The sequence below is a fragment of the Mastacembelus armatus genome, chromosome 12 (assembly GCF_900324485.2).
Source record: "Mastacembelus armatus chromosome 12, fMasArm1.2, whole genome shotgun sequence".
In the NCBI taxonomy this organism is placed as follows: domain Eukaryota; kingdom Metazoa; phylum Chordata; class Actinopteri; order Synbranchiformes; family Mastacembelidae; genus Mastacembelus; species Mastacembelus armatus.
Window position 1 is genome coordinate 15,108,941 of NC_046644.1, and position 26,834 is coordinate 15,135,774.

Sequence of the window (26,834 nt, forward strand, 5' to 3'; positions counted from 1 at the left end):
TATCTTTCCTCTTTATTCCATTAATTCCCATTTGTTCTGCAGGAGGCTTCATGGGGATGATTTGTGTTTGCCTTCATGACATGTAGCCATAATAAATGATAACTTCAACTCTTCCTGGTTTCTACAAGAATGTCTTGTCTGTCTCTGCAGTAACACAGATGTGCATACAGTAGCTTCTTTACTGAAGCTGTACCTCAGAGAACTGCCAGAGCCCGTCATCCCTTTCCACAAGTATGATGAGTTCCTGACCTGTGCCAAGCTCCTCGGCAAAGATGATGAAATGGTAAGAAAGAGCAGACTGCTTGATTAGTTTCTTTTTAACTTTACCTACCAAGAAATTGACCTTCACACACTTTATTTCTTACATAAAGTTTATATTTTAAGTTTGATTTCTCTTTCAAAAGAAGTCAGCACCAAAAGGCTCTTGCATAAATTCTTCAAAGTCTTGTTCATTCCAGTGCATTAAAGCTGGTTTCTCACTGCCCAGTCATCTGTGCACGACTCTGCTGATCCTAACAATGACTTTGTTGTGCCTGACTTTACTTCTGACATCTAAATAGGATTTCTGTCACACTATAAGGCACAGTTAACTGCTTCCTCACAGTGTCCAAAACCTCATTCCCCTCGCTTTCACTAAGGAGTCCAAGTTTGTGCTTTTGTGTGTGTGCATGAGCGTGGGTGTGTTCATTTATGTAAGTGGAGAAATATGCTTTAGGTGTAGATTAGAACCGCTCCTCCTTCAAAACCTTGCAGGATTTGAAAATGGAGGAGCACTAAACATTTCTTATTACAGATATAGTTTGAACATACCACTTACTCTTTAACTTGCAGTTGGTACCACCTAGCTCAGCAGTACATGCTCGGCACAAAGCTTTCTTCTGTCTTCTTCACTGTATTGTCTTGTTCTTTCTTTGATCACCGAATGTGAGCTGTAAAACCCGTCTTCATTTAGAGCTGGTAAATAAGTATTGACCACATCAGACAGTTAGTCTTAGTTTGAAGTGTGGAGGTGGGAACATCATGGTGTGAGGCTGTTCTTCAGATTTCTTTGCATGTGTGGATTGAATGGATTGTTACCAACATCTGGTGAAAATTTCATGTCAATAGCACCTTTAGACATATATTTACTGAGAAAAATGGTGACGTGTTCAATACCTATTTTACCCGCTGTATAAACTGATATGAATTGTTGCTGTGGATGATCCAGTTGTTACTTAACAATTCTCCATCATCTGCAGGGTATGAAGGAGTTAAGGAGGCTTGTGGAAAGTCTACCTCCAGTGAACTACAACCTTCTGAAGTACATCTGCAGGTATCTGTTTATTGTTGAAGTGGATAAACATTTCAAATTGTGATCATTTCTGAACAGTGAAAAGAACTTTTTTTTTTCCTCTTTTCCAGATTTTTAGATGAAGTCCAGTCACATTCAGGAGTGAATAAAATGAGTGTCCAGAATTTGGCTACAGTCTTTGGGCCAAATATTTTGAGGCCAAAGGTTGAGGATCCAGTAACTATTATGGAAGGTCCGTATTCAATTAAGTCATGTGCATTTCGGGTTCAGATTCAACTTTATTGTCATTTAGCAGAGTACAGGTACAGAGCCAATGAAATGCAGTGGACATCCAACCAGAAGTGCAAAGAAGCATTAAGTACCAAGTACAGATAGAGTATGGTTGTGTAGACAATAGAGAGGAATAATGTACAGTGTATAGATGAATAAATACAGATTTTCCATATAACTAATATATGCATGTAATATATATGTATAATATATTGCCCAGGTATATGGGCAGGCTATGGAATATTAAAAAAAATGAATTTGTCTATATATATAAATATAATGTTTAGTATGGGGTGTTAGCAGTGCAACTCCTGGGTGAAACAGTGTAGGAATAATGTACACTGATAAATAGTGCAATACAGTCAATGTAAACAGGTAACAGTGCAAATAGTAAAAAGTAAACAGGTAACTAGTAATAGCTTAAAGTGCAAATGCTAGACAGGAGGTGAAGTTTTGTTCAGCAGTGCTACAGCCTCTGGAAAGAAGCTGTACCTGAGCCTGCTGGTGCGGGAGCGCAGGCTCCTGTATCGCCTGCCAGATGGGAGTAGACTGAAAAGACCATGATTTGGGTGGGTGGCATCCTTGACAATGGATTTGGCTTTGTTTGTACAGCGTTTATGATATGTGTCGTGGATGGAGGGGAATTGAGAGCCAATAGTCCTTTGAGCAGATTTCACTACAAATTTAATGGTGAACCTATCAGAAACTTTTTAATGATGTGTGGTCTCATGTTGTCAGGTACTGTTCTGGTCCAGCAGCTCATGGCCGTTTTGATTGGCCAACATGATGTGCTATTCCCTCACAATGAGGACAGCCCCACTGCCCTTGAGCTTGTCAACAACAACATTGAACTACCACGAAGACAAGCCACCACAACTACCTCCACCATCACCACAGTGTCTCAGAACGCAGAGAACAACAACACACAAATGGTCCGGCAGTGTGTCTGGGAAGCGTCCGAGCCTCCTCCGAACCGACAGCACATAGAAAACAGTGGCTCTCCTCGATCAGCAAGCCCTCGTAATGGTATCGTAGGACGCTTTGACATCACCCGCAGTCCACCGCTGACAGTTAAAAAGAACCCAGCATTCAGTAAAGGTAGCGGGATTGTTACAAATGGCTCCTTCAGCTCCTCACCCTCCTCAGACCCAAATCAAGAAAAGAGCCAGACTCTGACTGGAAGTGGGAGTTTACTGCGGCGCAGTGGGACAGTCAAAGGCTCTGGCACAAAAATGGGCACCAGTGGAATGACAAGTGGAAGCAGTACGGGAGGCAACGGGACTGGGGTTGTGCGCATGGGCATTTCAGGCACTGATGTGGTCACAGGAAGTCTGAACAGCCGCAATGGTCTTTGGGTACCAAATGGCTGTGTCATATTACGGGAAAACAACAAATCACGTGACTGCTCCAATGGGGATCAAATAACCAATCAGAATCGTCTGTCCACATATGATAATGTCCAGTTAAACCACCAGAACCTGCAGCAGCAGAACCAGCTCACCAATATGTGTCTGAACAGCAGCTGTGAGGACAAACAAAGTGTAGACAGCGCCACCTGGTCGACCTCCTCCTGTGAAATCTCTCTTCCTGACAACTCCACCTCCTGCCGTTCCTCCACCACCACCTGCCCTGAGCAGGACTTCTACGGCGGTCACTATGAAGACTTGGATGGCCCAGCACAGGAGAATGAGCCTCCACAGTGTGGTAGAGGAGGAGAGGGGCAGGGCAGCAACAGCAACAGGGAAGGAAGTGGAGATGGAACAGGGAGGAGCAGTCGGGGCACCTGCAGCAGTGAGAACAGTGACAGTTTCATTGTTAGTAATGGGCCCAGCAGCCACAGTGCCCTGCACAGTTTGGTGGCCAGTCTTAAACAGGAGATGCACAAGCAGAAGACTGAGTATGAGGCCAGAATAAAGAGGTAAACTCCTATTTATGAAAACACGTTTTGATAGTATTATCAGACATATATGCCTGTTTCCCACTATGCAATGACTCAAACTACTGCATGTAAGTCATTCAGTTATTTAAGACATTCATTAAGAAAATAAAGAGCTGCAGCTCTCCCCCTCATTACATTCTGCTCTCAGATGAGCCATTGCATATTTTCTGACTGCTGTCCCTTCTCCTAATCATTTGTAGCTTGGAGCAGCGTAACCTGGAGCTGGAGACAGAAATGATGAGCCTCCACGAGGAGCTGGACCAGGAGAGGAAGAAGTACACCATGGCGGAAATCAAGCTGCGCAACGCTGAGCGAGCCAAGGATGATGCTGAGCGGCGAAATCAGATGCTGCAGAAAGAGATGGAACAGTTTTTCTCCACGTTTAGTGACCTCACCGCAACTGGCAGCACCACAGCCACCGACCCCCGCCGAACAGATCGTAACAACACCATCTGGATACAGTAAAAGAAGGTGGCAGATGGGCGCTGAATTATGAGTGAAGACTGGAAATTTTTAATTGTACGATATGAATATAACGCATGCTCCAAACAGGATTTGGCTGCTGGTTGTAGAAGGAAAGATGGGAAGTTACATTACGAAGGTTAACGGTATGTTTTAGTTACTAAAAAAAAAAAAAAAGGCGGCCTTATGATAAGACAAGCCACCAGTATAAATGTAGACATCACCTGGAGTGATACTATCTGTAAATACAGCATTATTTAAATAGTTTACAGACACCATGTTGGTGACTGACTGGGAAGTGTAGTAAAGGGAGAGGGCACCACAGTCTATGATATATAGTACTGCTATTATGTTACTTTAGCTCCTAGAGCCAGGTGGGAGGGAATGGAAAACATCCAAACCTGTTCTGCTCAGCAGAAAAAAGAAAAACTAAACTACACTAAAACTTGGACCTGAAAACAATTTAAGACCATGCCAAAACTTTTCCCTATCTTAATTCACTTTGAAAGTACAACCAAAAATATCTTATAGTTCCATGTAATTCTGTTTTGCTCATGTAAATAGAGGGAAACAATGCAGAAAACAGTACATGTACAGAGAAATGAAAGTAATACTTAAATGTTTATCCGATATTTAAGCAAAGTTATCAGTGTGCGATATTTTATGTTTTTCCTTGCACTTAATGTTCGTTTAGTCTCAGCAAGGTGGTACTGAATGTTCTGTCGGTCAGTGCGTGTATCATTTAAATTGGACAATATACTGTATATATGCCTGTGCTTCTGTGCTGTTACATTTACCCCATGACCAAAAAAGAGCCTGTATTGTAAATATTTTATAGAAAATCGTAGACACTACTTGTTAGTCTGCACTGTGGTTTTAAGCATATTCGGATGGGTATGGCATGTATTATGAATGGATACTGACTGAAGAATGTTTTGTAGCTTGAAAGAATACATGTTAAGACTTGCACGATGGGCCATTGACATAAAGCCCAGAGAAAATGAAATACGTAATTTGAGGTGACAAAATATAATTGCCCCATGAACAGAAGTTTAGCTATTATTCTGTGAATGCTTGTGGGGAGTACAGTCTACAACCTGCTTATGAGCATATGCAGTGCCAGTTTTAAAAATACTCTCCTATATTCTCCTGATCGAAAGCTGCGGCCACAACTGTGAAAAAGGACAATTAGTGCATCAAGTGTGTCAACACTGAAGCCTGTAACAGCCTGATTGCTAAATTTAACATGATGGTGTCTAAGTCCACAAAGGTTGGTGTAAGTAAATGTCTATAAAGTGACTGTATATTGATGAAGTCTTTATGAGTTATAAACCAAATGTCTACCTACAGTTTAGATTTGCTAATGGGTACTGAACAGGATACACCTGAACTTCTGTCAAAAGGTGTTTTACTGTAGGTATACATTGCTACAGGCTACTTTTCTCCTCAAGACCATGTCCCATTTAAACCTGCTGCTGGTCAATGCAGGATATCTGCTATGTGCATATGAAGATGAAAAAAGTGCCTGAACAACGGAAGGTGGGCCTCTGCTTCTCATTTTGCACCCTTCACTGGGAGATAATAGGCTCAAACTAAGCTGACAGTGTCACCTTATTCTGTGAATTCCACACAAAAGAGCAGATTATGGACACAGGGCAAGAGGGAGAGGAGGGTTGGGATAGTGGAATACTTTCATGACATGATACTTGATACAAAAAAGAACTTTTAAAAATGATAATATGAATAAAGAGGCATTTTCGGGTGAAACTTCCATCCGTGTCCAGTTTTTTTTTTAATGTGTCTTAGTTTTGAGGTTGCAACTTTATTGTATTTAAAACAACTGGAAAGGATATACCCAGATGTTCATCTGTGGTGCTAATTACTATTTTCATTGTTTTCATTATCAAAAAAAAAAAAAAAAGTAAACATTCTCAGTACAAGTTGCTATGGCTTTGTTTTGTCTGACCAACAGTCTAAAACTCAATATTCTGTTCAGATTGCATCTGAAAGCTGGGACCATCAATGTCTGAGCATTTATCACAATTTATGTTGTGGACATTGTGTGAGAGTTTAACATTTGGCAGGGTAGAAGCATATCTGTCAGGCAGAGATATAACATATCTCATTCCAATATGGACATTTGTTTCTGTAACTGGCTGAAAACATTTTTATGACTGAAACAGACCATAAAAATCAAACGACAGTAACTCAAGATCTGTTTTGCCTGCAGCAAAATGACATTAGATATGGGTAATTACACTCCTGCCATGTTTAACGTAATGTTATGCAACAATAATGATGTGCACCCAGTGCCCCCGATCATGAAGACACGTAGAATCTAATACAGTCCAGTGCAGTAACTATGCCCTAAAATGTATGTTTATGACGCTCATGCTGTCCAGTTGGTGACATTAAATTATACTGAGACACTTTTGTTCTTCATATTTACATCTAGGAGGGGACAAAGCTTTGCAGTATAATTCATTGAAGTACATCAAACCTCTGACTTCAATGCTTAAACATAAAAATCAGTGTAAAGGTGATCTAAACATTATTATAAAAATATCCTTTATGGCTTAACAGTTAAGTGAGGGTAACTGGATTGTAATCAACTGTACTGGTGAACTGTATATATTATATATTTCCATAAATGAATAACATTGACAGTAGGCTACAGTAAAACCAAAGTTACTGAATTGAAAATCACCAGGTAAAAGAAACGGCGACACATTTGTCCAAGATCAAAGGTTTTGTTTATTTTCAATCACATACATATACTATTTTTACATACACAGTTCCTTTAAAATGTTGTGTTTACAGTAACAGCTTTCAGTGATTTTTTTTTCTTTAGCATTTGTTTTGAAGCCTGAAGCTTTGAGATCAGCGTGAAACAGTTACAATTTTATTTTATTTTATTTTTTCAACCTGACAATGTCAAAAGAATGATTCATTAAAACAGCACGGAGTAAAAGAAACAAGAGAGAAGGAATCATAAAAGAACTAAAGATCAACATCACCTGATTCAGATGGTTTCCTCATTGTAGAGCTCCACATTTCGGTCCACATTTAAGACATTTTAGCATCACCTGACCCTTTGCAGTAGCTTGCCTCCCTGTCTGAGTGCAATAAGTGTTTATTGCGTTGTCCGATTGTTGTTATTTACAATATGACATAAAAGAAAGTGGTGAAAAACAACCTGGAGATCACAAGTACTGAGTCCAAAGATTTTATGTTGGCACAGCCAAGTACAAGATGTATCCCAACTTTCATATTGGCAATAAAATTGTAGCTGGATGACAAGTCAGCCACAAATCTAAACACATACTTCTCTATCAAACATTCTGTAAAGCAATCACACAAAGTCGTGATCTCGTATTAAAAGAAAAATCCGAATGTGTATTGTAAATAATTTGTCCAGATTCCAGAACAAATCTTCCAATTCAAACTTACAGTTTGAGTTGAATGCTGGTTAATTTGAAAACACACACACACTGATGAGTGGAGCAGCAATGATGTGCGTAACTGTGAAACCATTCATTTCTACATTCAGTGCTGACAACCCAGCTGTTTCTGTGTTAGAATCATCCGTACTTCAGGTACCTTACACAGGACCAAAAGCACCTTTTATTATAACAGAATTGTCTGGAGGGATGTCTTATAAAAAGATCCAAAGTTCACATTCAGAAAAAGAAAAAAAGTACATTATATGTTTCAATTATTGTACTCTGTAGTGACCAGAACATGTAAAGGTATGAAAAGAATAGTGTAGTTAGGATGGTTAAAATGCCCTGTAGAAAAACTGTAACAGTACTGTGGGAATTTGTGGTACAGGAGTTGACTCACACACGAGACGCCTTTGTGAGAAATTTATCGGAACATTTTCGAAAAGCAAAGAATTTAAAGTTGCACCCTGTTTTGAAAGATTGCCCTGGCCAGACCCTGAACAGAAAGCCAAGCTAGCCGTAGCTTATTCTGGAGACGCCACCCTCAGTTACCCTCTTAGCTCTGTAAGTCTGTGTGTGGTTCAGTGTACACAAGCCACAGGCAGAAAGAGTGTTAACAAAGTAGCTATTGGATGTTATGTGGACAGGTTTGGAGAGGGATTTCAAGAGAAGAGATAAGTTAGACTATCAAATAACATGTTTAGAAACAAATAGACTATTACCACTTCTCCTCAAGGACGTTTTAGCAATGTCCAGACCAAGATTGAACCTTTATTCTTAACCAGTTGACATGAACCATGCAAGAAGTTTGGTCATCATTATAGAAGTTATAATTGCAGTTTTAATGCGCTTGAAACAAAACCAATGTCTCACTTTATTTCACTGAGCGACAGACTAAGCATTCCTGCATGTGCTCTTGATATTTGTATATTGTCACTTTATCTGATTGTCAAGTGATAAAACACGACATCCACACACCATCCTTTATGCAAACTATTTGTTTTGTACAGACACAGCTCAGAATGTCTTCCCATCTATCAACAGACTTGCATTAGGGTGAAAATGATTTCTTTGCTTATAAAATATGATTTTACAACCTAACAGTGGTTCGTTCAAGTGCAACCACCAAACCTACATGAATTCACACTGTAAAATATGGTAGTGGATATCAAATAATATCAAATTAGTTTCTTACCTCATTAATTTAACTTAACTTAATAACCTATATGCTAAATCAGTAATCACATATTCACAATTGCAGCTCATAGTGTTGTTGTGAATAGAGATAGACAGTGGTCTTGGATGCAATGTTGTATTAAGTATGAGATAATGCTTCTTCTGATTCCAGGCTGCCAAACCTTATTAAATAAAGAAACAATGGATTTGCACAATCCAAGGTTAGACCTGGAGCAGCAAGCAGAGGGAGTGTGCATGAGCTACTTCTCCTCTGGTCACCCTGTGTTTATGGAGATTCAATTTAGCAACTCAAATAAATAATGTCATCAAAATGTAAAATGGCAGAAAGATTTTTATGATGTGAAAAAAGCATCAAAAGCAATGAAATCTGAGGAAAACTATTTGATGTTACACTACGAAACTCCTACAAGTCAAAGTGGCATCATCATCTCACCAGTGTGGTTTTCTTCATTTCAACCAAAATATCTGGTGACTTGAAGACTCAGATAATTTTAAGGCAGAAAAAGAAGAAGCAGAGGAAAAACTACCAAAATAATATAATTTCTGCACCTGCAATGCTTCATTCCAAAAGGCACTTGCCATATTCAGGTTCCATGTATCAAAATAAATACGTCTTCCAGCTAAGACATAACCGAGAAGCCTATCTCCAGTTCCCTCTGTATTAGCGTAAAGCAAAGAATGAGTTTTTGTTTTAGTTTGAAGTGAAATCATGTACATGAGTTTACTTTCAACATAGCTACAAGGTTAACACTCATCACTCTAAACTTTGAACTACTAACTGAATCACTTGCATTTCTTTCCAAAAGTGTTCAGTTTCAAAGAATTAAATAAATCAGAACAGTCGCCTGGTACGGCCGCAGTGAAACAGACCGTCCTCCTGTGCCGATGAGGGGTGAATGATACACAGTGACATGCAGGGCTGTAGGCCAGCCTGTGGGGTGACGGAGGGACTGATCATACACTGCCAAGGGAAATAAAAGGGGCATTACACTCAAATCAAGCTTCTTAATGGTAATCTTACAAGTATATTTCTGGGTGTAGTGACCCTTTCAGTCCCAGACTTTGTCAAGACATCTACAAACTTTTTACTGGCTTGCCTGTGTTTCATAAACACACACACACACTCACATGTCCTATCCTGTGACCAGACCCTCCCATGTCTGGAGTTGAGTTAGTTTACATTGTATATACAAAAGCCTCTATACAGACTCAATTTAGCATACAGTGAGATTAGCATTGTCTTAAATCTAATCATGCAGGACTACAGCAATAGGCAGGGGCAACTGAGGTGGAAAGCAGTGATGTGGCAAGGTGTGCTAGTCAGAAAAAAAATTCCCAGTGTACTGGCCGTCAGTCCCACTCTATGTGCCCTTCAGCTGTACAGAATTACACTATTTACAAGTATGACAGGGGGTGCCGCTCCTGTTGAGGGCATCTACAAATCCCTGCAGAATAATCACATAAAAACACACAAATCAGGCAACCTTACATTGGGGGTTGTGTAGGGTGAGAGTGTCTAAGACAAAGCCTAGAAGTTAAAATACAGCAGTGTCATTACATAAGGGTTTAATGGGAAAGAGGAAAAGGCATACTGTACAGTATCGATAAGCAAACTGACAGCCCACCTTGCCACAATGATTGGAGCATAAATGCTTTTGTAAGTAACTTGGAGACCAGCAGCCAGCCAATATGCACTTTACAGGAGATGCAAGTCTAAGCATTTGGTCATTTTTGCTTGAATGCCATATAGAAGATATTTGGGGTAATATAAGCAAAGCAACTAGAGGATCATTAACATATATCTCAGCTCATTTACTTCAGTTTAAATACCACTGCTCATTTTGAAGGACAATGCACAGGCTTTAGATTTCAGATTCTGTGTTTCCATAACTCATGTTTCTCTTTTTAATATATTAATTTTGATATTTGTTCCTTTTTTTTTTTGTATTTTTAGTTGGTCATTTCGGTTGGGTTCTTCACCTTCGGAAGAACATGGGGTTGCGCAGGCAGGCGGCTAGTCACCTGCAACACCCCAGGGGTCCTGCAGAGGTCTCCAGGCTGCTGTCAGTGTCTGAGGCCAGGGTCTGGTCGGTGGACATCGAGGAGATGTCATTGATGGACGAGGAGGGAGGGGGGCTCTCGCTGCTGTTCACGGCTGCACCTGTGCTAAGGGAATCAACAGCAGCAGGGGGTTACAACGTAAAAGAGTCCTGTTAAAGACAGGAGCAGAAATACAACCAGCAGAGATATTTTGCAATTGCACACAGAGGCTATAGTGAGAGGAATGTTCAGCACAGCTTAATTTGTTTTCTGAAATTAAGACATGAACTTCACTAACAACAGCTATGGGACACCACAGTCACAGTGTGTCTAAAATGAGACAATGGTAATTAAGGTTTTGGTTCAATGGGGTTCACAGGAAAGATCAGTCAAGGCTGCAGCCTTTTAACAATCCTTAACCACATGTTTCCTGTAGTCATTTGAATGCCAGCAAATAGCAATGTGATGGTTTTCCATTTCAATAGAGAGTCATGCTTTGTTAGGACTAATGTTTTTATGAGCATCACCTATTTTTATCACATAGTGGCATAGGTGAAGTTATTTTCTTATATCATAAGCATATTGCTATGACAAAACAGTTCAGGCATTTCCTGTTTCTAAAATATCAGATCAATTTTCTCATATTGATCTTATTTCCAAGTCAAATGTGGAGGCAGCCAGCAGCAAAGTTTTTGAAGATTTCATTATGGAAGAATTTATTTAGTCTACTAGCTGTGAACTTGCAAACAAGGCTGTTAATCTCCTTTTTCAAAAAGAAGGATGAGAAGGTGTGAAGGGACCACCCAGCTCAACCTCCCAGGGTTTGGACAGCACTTTCATTAACTCCGCAGCGAGTGGGTTCTACTCTGTAAGATGACTTGAACAAATCAATATGTGGGCACTCTGCTTTTGCCAACACAGTACAAAGAGTAAAGTTTGATTAAAAGGGGAAAAGATGAGAATATAAGGGTAGTGTCAATACAAGGAAAATGCTCAAGCTATCACTTTTACTTCCAAACATACCAATAGTCTTGTAATTTGTAAAGAGAGTATGCACATAAGGGCAGGAAAATCATGGATCTGCTGTGTGTGTCTGTTCCCTCTGGCAGTTAATTGTTTAATGGAGACTTGTGGGAAGTGCTGCTGACCCAAAATAACACAGAACAAATCAGGATTAATAGCTGGCATCGATTCAAGCAGTCAGTGCATTTGTAGGTTTACTTACAGTGAATACTTTGGGAATATCTGTTGCTTTGCCTTTTGAAAAATGACCTTAACATAGTGAAGTGATTACTAAAACAGAAGATGAAAGATGCCTTTAAATACATAAATTAAGTTGCTGTTTGACTGGTGGCCTGTCCAGGGTGTACCCCTGCCTTTCACCCAAAGAGAGCTGGGATAGGCTCCAGATCCCTATGACTAAATAAAAATAAGCGGGTATATATTTGGTGGACGAAAGTTGTGTGCAGCTTTGGCACTGCTAATAAGGACTAAACCATATTTCAGACTTGAACTCTTCTGCTACCATTTTCAATTAGTAATTTCAATTTTTTGACATTATTATTAAATGGATATTTGTAAATTTGGTAATATTGTAGATACTGCATGTATACAGTACCAAACAAGCAATTAGAACAGGCTTATACATAACAGCCCCATCAAGCAATGCTATTCATAACAGAACAATAATATTAATAATAGACTAATAATAGACAGGTTTTATGTGGTTCTGACTGGATGTATAGTTTGTGTTGTCAGCTCTTCCATTTCCCTGCTGCAGTTAAAAACATTGCCGTCTGCAGCTACTGCACCGCACTGCATGTGCTACACTTGGCATCAGACACTAGACCTGCCCATCTGCTTTTTACAAGAGGACAGAAAGAAGAAGAAATATGGAGCTGGTGAATTTGTGTGACAGAAAACTGCTACTGCAATATAAATTCACTCTCTGAACTAAATAATATATACAACTACATTTGTGGAGATGCAAAAAGTATGATAACTGTTTATATGCTGTTTGAACTGTTAGGTGTCCGAGACTGATGCTTGTTTTTGGATGAGCTATGAGTGTTCATAAGCTTTCTGCAAGAAGATTTCTACACAGTGATTTGACTATTATGAGACAGTACTCGCACTGCATTTGAAATGCAATGATTTAATATCAGTATTTAACATTCAACTTGCTTTTCAAATCATCAAAACGGATCTGTTTGTTTTGTAATGAAGAATGGCTCTGGCTCTTACTTTGCAAAAAGACATTCTTCAATCTCTGATTACACAGGAGTCTGGCTGAACTGTTCAGTGTTAGCATGACTGCTTACTGCCTCCCTGTGGCAAATTATGAGAACAGCATTAAACATGAAGGTGGAGGCATCTAATGACTGTGCCAATTTTCAAAACCTTTGCACACAGGAAACACTAATTGTTAGCCTGCCACGCAGTGGCTCTATGTCAGTCTGTTGTGTTGCTCATTTATCATCATAGTTTATTCTCAGTAATCACTGAGGTTTGTTGTTTCTCCGCACCACAAGGTGACCGGCATGTCAAGTCGCCCGTAGCGGGCTGTGAACACTTTAGCCCGTATGCGCTTTGCTACGGTATCCCTTGATCTCTGGTTCTTCCCAACGACCAAGGGAAAGGGACGTCCCGCCGCCTGTAGACTGCCTGTGAGCTGGGCATATGCTGTACCACCCTTGGTTCTCGGGGTCTTCATCATCACCACCACCACCAGGGGACCGGGATGTCCAATGGCCCCGCGTGGGCTGCGCCGCAGTACCCCTTGGTTCTCTGGTTCTTCTTCTTCGCCGCCGCCGCCGTCACAACAACCAGGGGACCGGGACGTCCAGCGGCCATTAGCCGGACTGTTAGTACTTTCGGGCATGTGCTGTACCACAGTGCCTCTTTGTTCTTTGGTTCTTCGCCACCACCACAACCACGGGAGCAGGATTTCCAGCGGCCATTAGCCGGACTTTTAGTATCTTCGTCGCGCATGTGCTGTCCCACAGTGCCTCTTTGTTCTCTGGTTCTTCGCCACCACCACAACCACGGGAGCGGGATTTCCAGCGGCCATTAGCCGGCCTGTTAGTACCTTCGGCGGGCATGTGTTGTACCACAGTGCCTCTTCGTTCTCTGGTTCATTGCCACCACCATGGGAGCGGAATTTCCAGCGGTCTTTAGCGGGCCTGTGAGCATCTTAGCCCGGCATCGGCTGTGCCACAGTACCCCTTGGTTCTCTGGTTCTTCGCCGCCACCAGATGAGCGGACTTTCCAGCGGCCATTAACCGGCATGTGATTATCTGAGCCCGGCATGGGCTGTACCACAGTACCCCTTGGTTCTCTGGCTCTTCGCCGCCGCCACAACCACCACCACCACCAGGGGACCGGGACGTCCAGTGGCCATTAGCCGACCTGTGAGTACCTTCGACGGGCATGTTCTGTACCACAGTACCCCTTGGTTCTCTGGTTCTTCGCCACCACCATGGGAGCGGGATTTCCAGCGGTCTTTAACGGGCCTGTGAGCATCTTAGCCCGGCATCGGCTGTGCCACAGTACCCCTTAGTTCTCTGAATCTTCAACAAAACCAACATGGGGCCGGGACGTCCAACGGCCATTAGCCGTCCAGTAAGTACCTTCGTCGGGCATGTGCTGTACCACAGTGCCTCTTTGTTCTGTGGTTCTTCGCCGCCACCACCAGGGGAGCGGGATGTCCAGCGGCCATTAGCGGGCCTGTGAGCATCTTAGCCCGGCGTCTGCTGTGACACAGTACCCTTAGTTCTTCGCCGCCGCCGCCGCCACCACCACCACCACCACAACCACGGGAGCGGGATTTCCAGCGGTCATTAGCCGGCCTGTTAGTACCTTCGGCGGGCATGTGTTGTACCACAGTGCCTCTTTGTTCTCTGGTTCATTGCCACCACCAAGGGAGAGGGATTTCCAGCGGCCATTAGCCGACCTGTGAGTACCTTCCTTGGGCATGTGCTGTACCACCGCGCCTCTTTGTTCTCTGGTTCCTTGCCACCACCAGATGAGCGGGATTTCCAGCGGCCATTAGACGGCTGTGACCATCTTAGCCCGGCATGGGCTGTGCCACAGTACCCCTTGGTTCTCTGGTTCTTCGCCGCCACCACCACCACCACCACCACCACCACCACGGGACCGGGACGTCCAGTGGCCATTAGCCGACCTGTGAGTACCTTCGACGGGCATGTTCTGTACCACAGTACCCCTTGGTTCTCTGGTTCTTCGCCACCACCATGGGAGCGGAATTTCCAGCGGTCTTTAACGGGCCTGTGAGCATCTTAGCCCGGCATCGGCTGTGCCACAGTACCCCTTAGTTCTCTGAATCTTCAACAAAACCAACATGGGGCCGGGACGTCCAACGGCCATTAGCCGTCCAGTAAGTACCTTCGTCGGGCATGTGCTGTACCACAGTGCCTCTTTGTTCTGTGGTTCTTCGCCGCCACCACCAGGGGAGCGGGATGTCCAGCGGCCATTAGCGGGCCTGTGAGCATCTTAGCCCGGCATCTGCTGTGACACAGTACCCTTAGTTCTTCGCCGCCGCCGCCGCCACCACCACCACAACCACGGGAGCGGGATTTCCAGCGGTCATTAGCCGGCCTGTTAGTACCTTCGGCGGGCATGTGTTGTACCACAGTGCCTCTTTGTTCTCTGGTTCATTGCCACCACCAAGGGAGAGGGATTTCCAGCGGCCATTAGCCGACCTGTGAGTACCTTCCTTGGGCATGTGCTGTACCACCGCGCCTCTTTGTTCTCTGGTTCCTTGCCACCACCAGATGAGCGGGATTTCCAGCGGCCATTAGACGGCTGTGACCATCTTAGCCCGGCATGGGCTGTGCCACAGTACCCCTTGGTTCTCTGGTTCTTCGCCGCCACCACCACCACCACCACCACCACCACCACCACGGGACCGGGACGTCCAGTGGCCATTAGCCGACCTGTGAGTACCTTCGACGGGCATGTTCTGTACCACAGTACCCCTTGGTTCTCTGGTTCTTCGCCACCACCATGGGAGCGGGATTTCCAGCGGTCTTTAGCGGGCCTGTGAGCATCTTAGCCCGGCATCGGCTGTGCCACAGTACCCCTTAGTTCTCTGAATCTTCAACAAAACCAACATGGGGCCGGGACGTCCAACGGCCATTAGCCGTCCAGTAAGTACCTTCGTCGGGCATGTGCTGTACCACAGTGCCTCTTTGTTCTGTGGTTCTTCGCCGCCACCACCAGGGGAGCGGGATGTCCAGCGGCCATTAGCGGGCCTGTGAGCATCTTAGCCCGGCGTCTGCTGTGACACAGTACCCTTAGTTCTTCGCCGCCGCCGCCGCCACCACCACCACCACCACAACCACGGGAGCGGGATTTCCAGCGGTCATTAGCCGGCCTGTTAGTACCTTCGGCGGGCATGTGTTGTACCACAGTGCCTCTTTGTTCTCTGGTTCATTGCCACCACCAAGGGAGAGGGATTTCCAGCGGCCATTAGCCGACCTGTGAGTACCTTCCTTGGGCATGTGCTGTACCACAGCGCCTCTTTGTTCTCTGGTTCTTTGCCACCACCAGATGAGCGGGATTTCCAGCGGCCATTAGACGGCTGTGACCATCTTAGCCCGGCATGGGCTGTGCCACAGTACCCCTTGGTTCTCTGGTTCTTCGCCGCCGCCGCCGCCACCACCACCACCAGGGGACCGGGACGTCCAGTGGCCATTAGCTGACCTGTGAGTACCTTCGACGTGCATGTGCTGTACCACAGCGCCTCTTTGTTCTCTGGTTCTTTGCCACCACCAGGGGAGCGGGATTTCCAGCGGCCATTAGCCGGCATGTGATTATCTGAGCCCGGCATGGGATGTGCCACAGTACCCCTTGGTTCTCTGCTTCTTCGCCGCCGCCGCCGCCACCACCACCACCACCAGGGGACCGGGACGTCCAACGGCCATTAGCCGGCCTGTTAGTACCTTCGACGGGCATGTGCTGTACCACAGTGCCTCTTTGTTCTGTGGTTCTTCGCCGCCACCACCACCACCACCAGGGGAGCGGGACGTCCAGTGGCCATTAGCCGACCTGTGAGTTCCTTCGACGGGCATGTTCTGTACCACAGTGGCCCTTGGTTCTCTGGTTCTTCGCCACCACCAGATGAGCGGAATTTCCAGCGGCCATTAGCCGGCATGTGATTATCTGAGCCCTGCATGGGATGTGCCACAGTACCCCTTGGTTCTCTGCTTCTTCGCCGCTGCCGCCACCACCACCACCAGGGGACCGAGACGTCCAACGGCCATTAGCCGGCCTGTTAGTACCTTCGACGGGCATGTGCTGTACCACAGTGCCTCTTTGTTCTCTGGTTTTTCGCCGCCACCACCACCAGGGGACCGGGACGTCCAGTGGCCATTAGCCGACCTGTGAGTTCCTTCGACGGGCATGTTCTGTACCACAGTACCCCTTGGTTCTCTGGTTCTTCGCCACCACCAGATGAGCGGAATTTCCAGCGGCCATTAGCCGGCATGTGATTATCTGAGCCCGGCATGGGCTGTGCCGCAGTACCCCTTGGTTCTCCGGTTCCTCCACACCATAAGGGGACCGAGACCTCCGTTCTCCATCCGGGGTTAGTTCGTCATAACAATATTTGTCATATTTCAAAATATCAAAAAAATGCTCGCAATTTGACATTTGCAATATCTTGGTACCAAATTTGACACAAATCTCATGAAAGATGTAAGAGAAAGTGAAATTCCTCTGTGTGTGTGTGTGTGTGTGTGTGTGTGTGTGTGTGTGCGCGCGCGCGTGCGTGCATGTGTGAAAACATATAAAATGCTTGGGTGTGACTATAGTAATGTATGTGCAAAAAAATGTTCGTACTGGGGAGTTCAATACACCGACCAAGTTTGGTGTGTGTAGCTGAAACTACTTGCAAACCACAAGACTCACTGACATAAAGGGGAGCCACGGAGTCCCTGGGCCATACTCATCACTTAGACTTTGTCTGTGAGTGCTCATTGTGGTAACAGATGTTTGCAGTAAATTTCGTGAGTTTTTGCCTATGGGAACCAGTTCAAAAATGGCCCCTTTGGGCCCTAAAAATATCTGCTGCAGCTGAAAACTGAAATTTCCTATGATGGACCCCAGAGGACCCTAACCTGAAGTCATGATATGTTCAAACATATACACACACACCATCTGCTACTCAAAATTCTGTACAAATAGGAAATATTAGCAGTTATCAATTATCTTACATCGCTATTTAACAAACACTTACACAAAATGACACCACTGAAATAAACAACATTTAACTTGAGATGCAACAAGCAGAGACACGTGATCAACAACACAATGGGTTTCTCTATTTACAAGGGAAAAATCCAATAAGGTTATAGTAAATTCACTTACAGAGCGATTAGGCTTATGCACTGAGAGTACCTGAAGGTGAAGGTTGTCCCTTCACAACGCCATTCTTCGTTCTCTCCTCAAAGTTCATCACCTCTTTATAGATTAGTTCTGCCAAGGAGCGATGTTGGAAGAAAAAGTCATTAAAATACTATACGACAAAACACAATAAAGTGGTAAACTGTTTGTTTGCAGTTTGTATTATTATTCTCACCTTTCCATTCATCAATGGAGTGTTCTCTTTCATCCAGCTGCTTGTCGTAGATCTGGGGCGGAGGCTAAAAGAGAGAGAGTGCAGCTGTTTTAGTTTATCTTCAGACTAATCTAATCTTTCAGTGTTATTTATGTGTATGGTTGATAGCATTGAGCATTTCCAATAGGATATCCATACAAAAACATTTCAGGTCATTTTTTATGCATATAATTTAGCAAGATTATTGTTGACAAAATAAAAATATACAAAGATAGTAGCCATGTGAATTGTGATGAAGAATATAAAATATAAATGAAAGAAGTAAGTCAGGACTATATTTAAATTAGATAAGTACTGATCTGGAAAGCTGTCCAGCTAAAGTGCCTATGACCTTCTTCCACAGGATTGTCATTTCACCTAATACGACACAAATATGCTGTCTGGCATCCAGTCAACCCCTCTTATCACAGAGATCCTGCCCCTGTCTCTGACACCATAATCCTCCTCTTTGTCACTGCAGTTGACAGGACCACCCTTAAACCTCCAGCAGATGACAGACAGCTACAGATCAGCATCCAGCATCCACACCAGGACAGAAGTGAGGGGTATAACTCGAAATAAAGATTCACCAAAGGAATTTTACCATCCAGGAGTTATCACTTCTTAACTTAACAGCCTGAAGATGGTTTATAGGCAGTCCTTTGGATTTAGCATGAATACATTGATAAAGATAGCAGCACCTCTTTGGCCTGTAGGTACACACTACAGTGAGCCTTCTTCATTTTAGTAATGACATTGACAGATTGACAAATTCTCCGATTGTAAAGTATAAATCAGTGTCTATCATAGAGATTTTTACTATAATTGCTGATCAACAGTGTAAAACTAACTGTGTCCTCTTCCCTAGCCTTAATAAAGCCTTTCTTTGATGTAGGGTGATTTTTATTTACCATAGATATTTGGATGAGATCTCTGGCCTTCATCAGTATGAGATGACATTAGAGAAAGGGAATACGGCAGAAAATGTGTTGAAATGCAATATTAAATACATACCTCATCAACTCTGTTAACAATATCATTAAAACCATCAACAGTGTCAACAACTTGACAAGTGCACAGTCATAGAATCGTATAAAAATGATACGCAGTATGTGAAAAACAATAGGAAACTATGAATCACAGCAGCTACAATAAAATCCATCAGCTTATCATGCACTCATTAGTGTATTGTTGTAAGTGGAAGTATCAAGCTGCAGATGACTTCTCCCAATCTCACCTCATATTAATGAGGTCCTGATTGAGAATTAGACTTGGGCCAAATAATCCAGAAGCCGCCAGTCTTACAATCCAACATAATGCTTAACTGTAAGTTTGTCTTTTATACTGCAGCAGCAAAGTTTGAGTTATTTTACTAAACTATATTTAAGGAGTTTGCACATAAAGAAATAAATGAACATGAGCAAAATGAACATCAGATGTGAACCAAAAATATTAAACATGATTATAAATGCACTGTCTGCATTTTGCACTGTTACAGAACAGTCTACAGATTACATATTGATATATGTACTGTAAATCACTAGAGCTGCTTTGTTTAAATGAAAACAAAACAAGGGGAGTCGTTTTCATTATTTATGTAAAAGATGATGCAAACATAAAGTGAGAACCATTAAACAGTGCTAACTAATCAAAAGACAGCTAGAGATAGTAATCGATACATGGCACTGCCATAGGCCTACTCACCGCCTCCACCTCAGCTGGATCATACCACACATTGATGTAGGGGTGCTGTAAGGCTTCATCTACCGATATCCGTTTAGCGGGATCGATGATCAGCATCTTAGACAGCAGGTCTCTGGCTTGGCTAGCTGTGGTTTAAAAAAACAAAGCAAAACCAAAAAAAAAAAAAACACATCTGGGTGATTTTAGAAGGCAAGAAAATATGCCTCCATTGCACTAGTACGTCAGGGGAATATGAATCACAATAAGACTGGCGGAGCAGAGACAGAGAAATGGCAGGGATTGGAAAAAAAAACAGGCTTTCACAGCAACTCAGTCAAACAGACATGTTTTACAGAATGAAAGCTGGGGAAGACATTTATTTTGACTTTATTTTTTTAAATATTTGTGGAGTTTGCATGTTCTCCCTGTGCTTGCGTGGGTTTTCTCCAGGTACTCTGGTTTCCTCCCACAGTCCAAAAACATGCATGTCAGGTTGATTGGTGACTCTAAATTTCCCGTAGGAGTGAGTGTGAGTGTGAGAGGTTGTCTGTCTTTGTGTGTCTCTATGTGGCCCTGTGATGGACTGGTGACCTGTCCAGGGTGTACCCCTGCCTTTCACCCGAGAGAGAGCTGGGATAGGCTCCAGCTGATCCCCGTGACCCTGGCTTTCAGGAAAAAGCGGGTACAGAAGATGGATGGATGGATGGATGTCCTAAATCATTTTACAAGCTATGCACTTTACTACTTTAGTGAGTTGTAATATTTTTCTAAAGACCAATAACAATAAACATGAAGATTCATTGATGATTAAATCTTATATGCAGTCATAATATAGACAATCCTACAATACATTAGCAGCTATCCAGATATCTATGTCATTATTGAAATTCATGATTTACCACTGTTGATGCAATATTTAGGGTACTATTTTTATGGGCTGGTTCAGTCAGCTTGGCCATAAATAATGCATGAGATCTGAAAAATTACCTGCTGGGCATGAATATGTAGAATGTGTTCTATTTTCTAAGGATACAAAAACTGGCAGCAGCATCCCCAGACACTCAGTCGGTCAGTCTCTCTGCCGTCAAGTCCTCTTGGACTGATCTGAAATCGACAACCCTTAAACCACACACCATCTCTCTCCTACACGCATTGACCTTCACTATAAATAGCTCCACAGCACCAAAGGATTGAAGAAACTGAACTGAGAATAGAGAATGACAGATGAGCCAGGCGCAGTCTGCATTTCATCTCAGCACCAACACATCAATAAGAAAAAGATGGTGAATGTGTAAAATGATTCCTCTATTGCTCTCATTCCACCTGTCCTCATTCCTTATCTATCTCACTTTCTTTCTCTGTCTACCCTCTCCCCCTATCATTCAAAATCACCACAACCCAGGGGATATGACTCAGTTCCTACCTGTCACAGCACAAACCAAGCAAAACAGCAGCACTTCAACCCAGTCTCACACCTTCCCAGTATCTCTCCCTGGGTGCACTTCTTTTAAAGCTGATACTCTGGCAGTAAGCACAAAAGTGATTCATGAGATTTTTACCAGACTAGAGTTTTGATGTAAGGGCGGCGCTATGTCCCATTGGAGGGAATTTCCACTTTCTAAAATACAGAGGGTACTATTTAAAGAAAGAAAGAAATTATGTCTTGGTTAACATTTTGCCAAGGCTCACAAAAGGGGGTTAAAAAGTTAGTTATACTGAATATATTTTAGATGAATGTGTAGGCAACATCTAAAAAAACCCCAAACAAAAGCTTAATTTCATATTAATCAATTAAACTATACTGAGTGACTATAGCCACCTACAGCTAGGTACTGTGAGATTATGTAGGCTAATTAGCACTAAATGCTGATGCTGATGGGAATGCCATTACTTTTACTCATAAACCAGTCTTACACAAATTGAAAATCTACCCTGATGACCTCACATGTGCATCACAAGGTGTAAATAATTCAACCGTCAGCATCACCTGCCATGTAAGAAAACAAAGACTGGCTATAAAATTTACTGAAACATTTAATGGAGAGACATAATATTTCTGTTTCAATTTGCCAGCATCATTTCTGTTTTCATTCTGCTGCCGTCATAGAGTGAACAGCGCCTTCTCATTGCTGTCATGTGTTGTGTCGGTTGTAAAAACATGCTTCTGTGGTGGCTCTGTCTCCATGATCTCACATATTGTTGTTGTGTAAATGTTACTGCTTCAGGACTTCTGTACCAACATCCAAGATGTTGAGATGTTGGCATTTTGGCAAGATAGGTTAATACTAGTCTTGTGAGGTCACACTGTAGACCTCTACCCTACAGGATCAAACAGGGACGTGTGTGTGTGTGTGTGTGTGTGTGTGTGTGTGTGTGTGTGTGAGAGAGAGAGAGAGTCTTTCACTGCAACATGGACCTGAAATTGCTGCAAGTTTTCACCTTTGAGTTTGTTGTGCTCAGAGTCAGCAGGGAACAGGCAGTCAGGGAAGAGCTTGGGAAAGGTGAGGCCTGCATACTTTGGCCGGTTCTCGACATAGTTCCTCACTGTAGGCTGAAGTTTCTTCATGAACTCAGGTGAGGGCGTTCCCAGCTGCTCGATCACCTTGTTCCACTGGTCGATGTCTGGTGTGGTGGGTCAGGATTAAGGGAAACACATATGGACTGTACAGGTTCCAGTAACCTCGATGCCTCAGGGGAACACATGCTCAATAAAACTTGTATTTAGGACAAGTAAAAGAAGTATTGAAAATGAAATGGAAATTTTCAGACCAAGAAAAATAATCAAAGAACTGAGGCTGTTATCCAAAGTATTGTCAACAAGGAAACAAACTACTAAAAACACAAAACAGAAACATCCATTAGAAACAGCTGAGGCTTGTCAATAAACCACAGACCTTTATGAGAATTGTGGGCCTCAATATGTATTCCATGAACTTTGTCAAGAACCGATGAAAACCTTTGTCTGTTTGTTTATACGAATTTATATTGATATAATGTATATTTTTAAAATGTCTGCGTGGGAACAATATGTGGTAACACTACATACATGTTACATGTCTACATGTCAGTATGTATGTAACAGGTATGTATAGCTGAGTATGTGTTTGTATGGGGTGTCAGCTTTATTTTCCACTCCTGTTGACATCACATTTTACTCTTCACCCATCCACACACGTTCTCACACAGAGTGCAAATTGAGGCAGTTAACTGCCATAGCCACCAGAGATCTGCATCACTGTATTTTGCTAGAACACCACAAGCTTCCACCTCCTTTTTGTCTCCATTTGACATTGGCCTCAATCCATCTGGAGCTCAGTGAGGCTGTGTTTCCTCCACTGAGGCTCTTATCAATGGCTCTTTAGCAAGTTACTGGACTCGCTCGAACAGCTCGAGGCATTTTCCTCAGTATGTCAGTGCCAAAAAGCATGACTCTTCACGGTGTTTGGAGTAACTCATCTTGTGAAATCATGCACCTTGAACACAACTTGCCGTCATAGATATGCTGTAAGATTTCTTCCAGTTTTACGTTGGCATACACAACAACCAGGGAGCTGCAGGAGGTCAGAAGGATACGGTCAGTCCCAGGGAACAGCACTGTCCCTCTTATCACCTCTCCAAAGATGCAGCCGACTGACCACATGTCCACTGGGGTCACAGACACATGCACAATCACACACACTGGTATTACCAACATCTATCAAAAATGATTTCACATGTTAGTGTACTTCCCATATAACTGACATAAAAACACTTAAGTACATGTTCCAAATTCTAATCCTATAAACCTCTTCTTTCTTGTCCTGTAAGCAATACAAATATTTTTGATGACTCAATTTGAACTTTTAATAATCTGTTAATTCTATGTTACTATTTCTTCAGTATGTTTTTTTTTTTTGCTGTAACAACTGAATTCACTGCCAAAGGATCAGTAGTGTTATCTAATCTAACATGTAATACTGTGCGTTTTACCAGTAATTACTTATACTAATGCCACTTGTATGTCACATGTGAACACAACACAGTCAGTTCCTTTGCCATCAATGCATAGTCACTTACTTCACACACTGCTATACTAAAAGGCCACCAGGCGAACACCCAAGTGCATGTGACCTGTGTGGACATACTGCTATTCTATATTATTATCTGACACATACTCAGGAAGGTGCTAATAACTTCACCCAGGTCAATACCTCAGGATGAAAAGCCTTTAAAGTAAATTTAGATTAAAGGACGAAACCAGAAGTAATCTATAAGAGGAAGCTTAACAAAAATGTGAATGACTACTTGATTGATTTACAGTAATAAAAGAGGGATTGTTAGATGATGAGAACTCCAGGTTGTTGTGTGAGCATAGACAGAAAAAAGCATTAATCTTTCAGGGCAAGTTCAGGAAGAGCAGATTTTCAGCCTCTAACACCTGCAGATACACTGGTGTAGTTTTATGATTGTGATGTTGTACATTTTTGACACTGGCTACAAATCCCATAAGAAGACAAAAAGCAATAATAATAAACTGCTCTGCCTGTCAGTGAGTTCTGCCATGACTATCTTGTCTGAGGCTGCCATTTCCAAGCCCATTTGTTTCTGCTAAACACACAAATCTTCTTAAACACATCACAAGGTATACTTTCATTTTCAAAGAAGGCTAATCATTTTTTAAACTGAACACTGCAGATTTAATGAATTCTTACTCAAAAAGAAAATAAATAGTGTGACTGTTGCAGATTTCCAGCTGGGGATTTAGTGGCTCATTCATGTGTTTTGTGGTAATATTTGAATAACAGTTGATGTCTAGGGCACAGAGGATGAGGCCACAGGCTTTGCCTACACAAATACTGCGCAATGTAAAAATATATCTCTACCTTTCTGCTTTGTTATTACTTCCCCATCATGGCAGTGGTTTTTTAAATACTAACATGCTAACAGTCTATGTATTTAAGCTTTGAACTTTCCTCACTCTGCCAAGTGAGTCCAGCTAATCTGCTATTTACCGTGCTCAGAATGAGTCCTTTAATTATTCATTATTTATTCAATGAATGCTTAATAACTACGCCTGACTCACACATGTGGGCACCCTCAGATAGCAAGATGTACCTAATGTGTGCACACATGCACACAAACCCGGCATGGGGACTAGTTCTCAAAATCCATCCTACTGAAAGGAGTCGTCTGGAGATGCAATTACAGCCCCTCTCAGCAGGAGAACACACCAGATAGCACTGCAGAACCACTTCAAATAGTATGCAAAATATGACACTTAAAAGTCAGACATACTGACTAGAAAACAAGAAAGTATGCTGTTTATTTTATGATGTTATTGCATGTTATATTAAAAGTGTTAAAAGAAGATCATGTGTTATAAAGCTAGCCAGATGTGAATATGGTTTAGTTCACTTCAATAACACGGAGAACTGGTACAGAATCCAGCCAGGTGCAGAATAACCATTGAATATGTGTAACTAGGACGAGTAACATGATGGAGCCAAAGCCATAACTGGGCAAAATACAATGTGAAAGGTACATGTGATGTGTTAACAAGGATACAGTCCCGGCCAGGGAAAAGAATTTTGTGGCGCACCATTTCTCCCATAATGCACCCCACCGACCATATATCCACTGCACACGCAGAGGTGAGGATGAGGCAAAGAGGGAGCAAAAGAAAAGAGAGGAAAGCAAAGGTTAGTGTTAGACACATCCAGCTTTCTGGGAGAAGCAAACGTGATTAGACACAAGCTGTTACGCAGTGAGGGAGAAACAATTAGTGAAAGTGTTACATAGAAGTAAATGAAAAGGAAATACAGATATTGACAGAAAACAAAAAAAAAGTAGAAAAGACAATAGCAGAGTCTTATGAAGATTAACTAGTGACAGGAAATTCAAAGCCTTTGAGCCTACAGGCTTCCATCCATGGACAGACTATTGCTAATGAGTCATGGTTTTAAGATGACATTCACATGTCTGATGTTCTGGGGGCTTTTAATCAGTGACTCATGCCTCCAACACTTCAATTCACTTCAGTTCACTTGCAAAGGGCAATTCAAACAGAATTATTTGCAAGTTTTTTTTAGTCAGTGAAATTACAGTTTCATTTTCCCTTGTCACTCATTGTACCAACAGTTATATTACTCACCTGCCACTATTAGAATATACTTCAATGCAATTTAATAGTTCCAACAAACTACAGTCATAAAGTAGTACAATTACACTGGAGAGCACTGCTATACATGCACTGCTCAATCTCCATAAACTGTGGCATAAATGAAGACAAAAGAATAAGATGGCTCTAATGTTATCCTTTAAAGGTGTCTAAATTTGATCCATGCAAACTCTTTAGTTAATGCTCACCATTCTCTTTGTATCCCATGCCCAGGATAACCTCTGGGGCTCTGTAGTATCTAGTCACCACATAAGGGGTCATCATGAAGCTTGTGCCTGCAGTCCTGGCCAGACCAAAGTCCAGAATCTTCAGGGTGCAGTCTGACTTCACCACTATATTGCTTGGTTTGAGGTCCTAGAGACAAAAAAAACAGTTCATTTTTAGTATAAATAATTTTCAAATGTTCAGGTTTTATAATTTTGATACTACAGGCTTAAGGTTATGAGTGACATTTAAAGCAATAGTTCTGCAGCTTTGCAAATATTTTGGTAGTAATCTGCATCTGCAGGCAAATATAAAAATTGTGAACCCAAACCTAATCTTAATGAGTTAAACAAGAAAACTGAGGTGTCCTGCTTCCTACCCTGTGAATAATGCCAGCTGAATGCAGATGCTTGATACCACACAGCATCTGGTAGAGCAGGTAGGACATTCTCTCATGGTCAAGTTCCATCTGAATCACCTGGCACAAGTTGGCATCCATCAGCTCCATCACTAGGTACCTGAGAAAAGGT

The 26,834-nt window shown here is 42.5% G+C and overlaps 2 protein-coding genes across 13 annotated transcripts in view; one reads left to right on the forward strand and one right to left on the reverse strand.

Moving 5' to 3' along the window:
* Positions 1-5,078, forward strand: part of arhgap24 (Rho GTPase activating protein 24) — a 52,299-nt gene extending 47,221 nt beyond the window's left edge. For all 6 annotated transcript variants that reach the window (XM_026297148.2, XM_026297152.1, XM_026297150.1 and 3 more), the window contains 5 exons: positions 151-283; positions 1,239-1,312; positions 1,402-1,523; positions 2,300-3,479; positions 3,701-5,078. In XM_026297148.2, coding sequence (XP_026152933.1) covers positions 151-283; positions 1,239-1,312; positions 1,402-1,523; positions 2,300-3,479; positions 3,701-3,965 — 1,774 coding nt within the window. In that variant the 3' untranslated portion in view covers positions 3,966-5,078. The remainder of the gene's footprint in view (positions 1-150; positions 284-1,238; positions 1,313-1,401; positions 1,524-2,299; positions 3,480-3,700) is intronic.
* Positions 5,079-6,766: 1,688 nt separating this feature from the next.
* The window catches only part of mapk10 (mitogen-activated protein kinase 10), a 33,657-nt gene continuing 13,589 nt past the window's right edge, over positions 6,767-26,834 (reverse strand). For 2 of the 7 annotated variants that reach the window (XM_026297765.1, XM_026297758.1), the window contains exons 6-14: positions 26,684-26,822; positions 26,289-26,454; positions 25,488-25,559; positions 22,383-22,565; positions 19,965-20,089; positions 19,172-19,198; positions 18,243-18,306; positions 18,062-18,139; positions 6,767-10,763 (exon numbers count right to left, since the gene is read on the reverse strand). In XM_026297765.1, the coding sequence (XP_026153550.1) occupies positions 10,621-10,763; positions 18,062-18,139; positions 18,243-18,306; positions 19,172-19,198; positions 19,965-20,089; positions 22,383-22,565; positions 25,488-25,559; positions 26,289-26,454; positions 26,684-26,822 (997 nt within the window). In that variant the 3' untranslated portion in view covers positions 6,767-10,620. Of the gene's footprint in view, positions 10,769-18,061; positions 18,140-18,242; positions 18,307-19,171; positions 19,199-19,964; positions 20,090-22,382; positions 22,566-23,516; positions 23,589-25,487; positions 25,560-26,288; positions 26,455-26,683; positions 26,823-26,834 lie in introns of all 7 variants that reach the window. The other 5 variants (XM_026297759.1, XM_026297762.1, XM_026297760.1 and 2 more) reach the window with 5 other exon arrangements.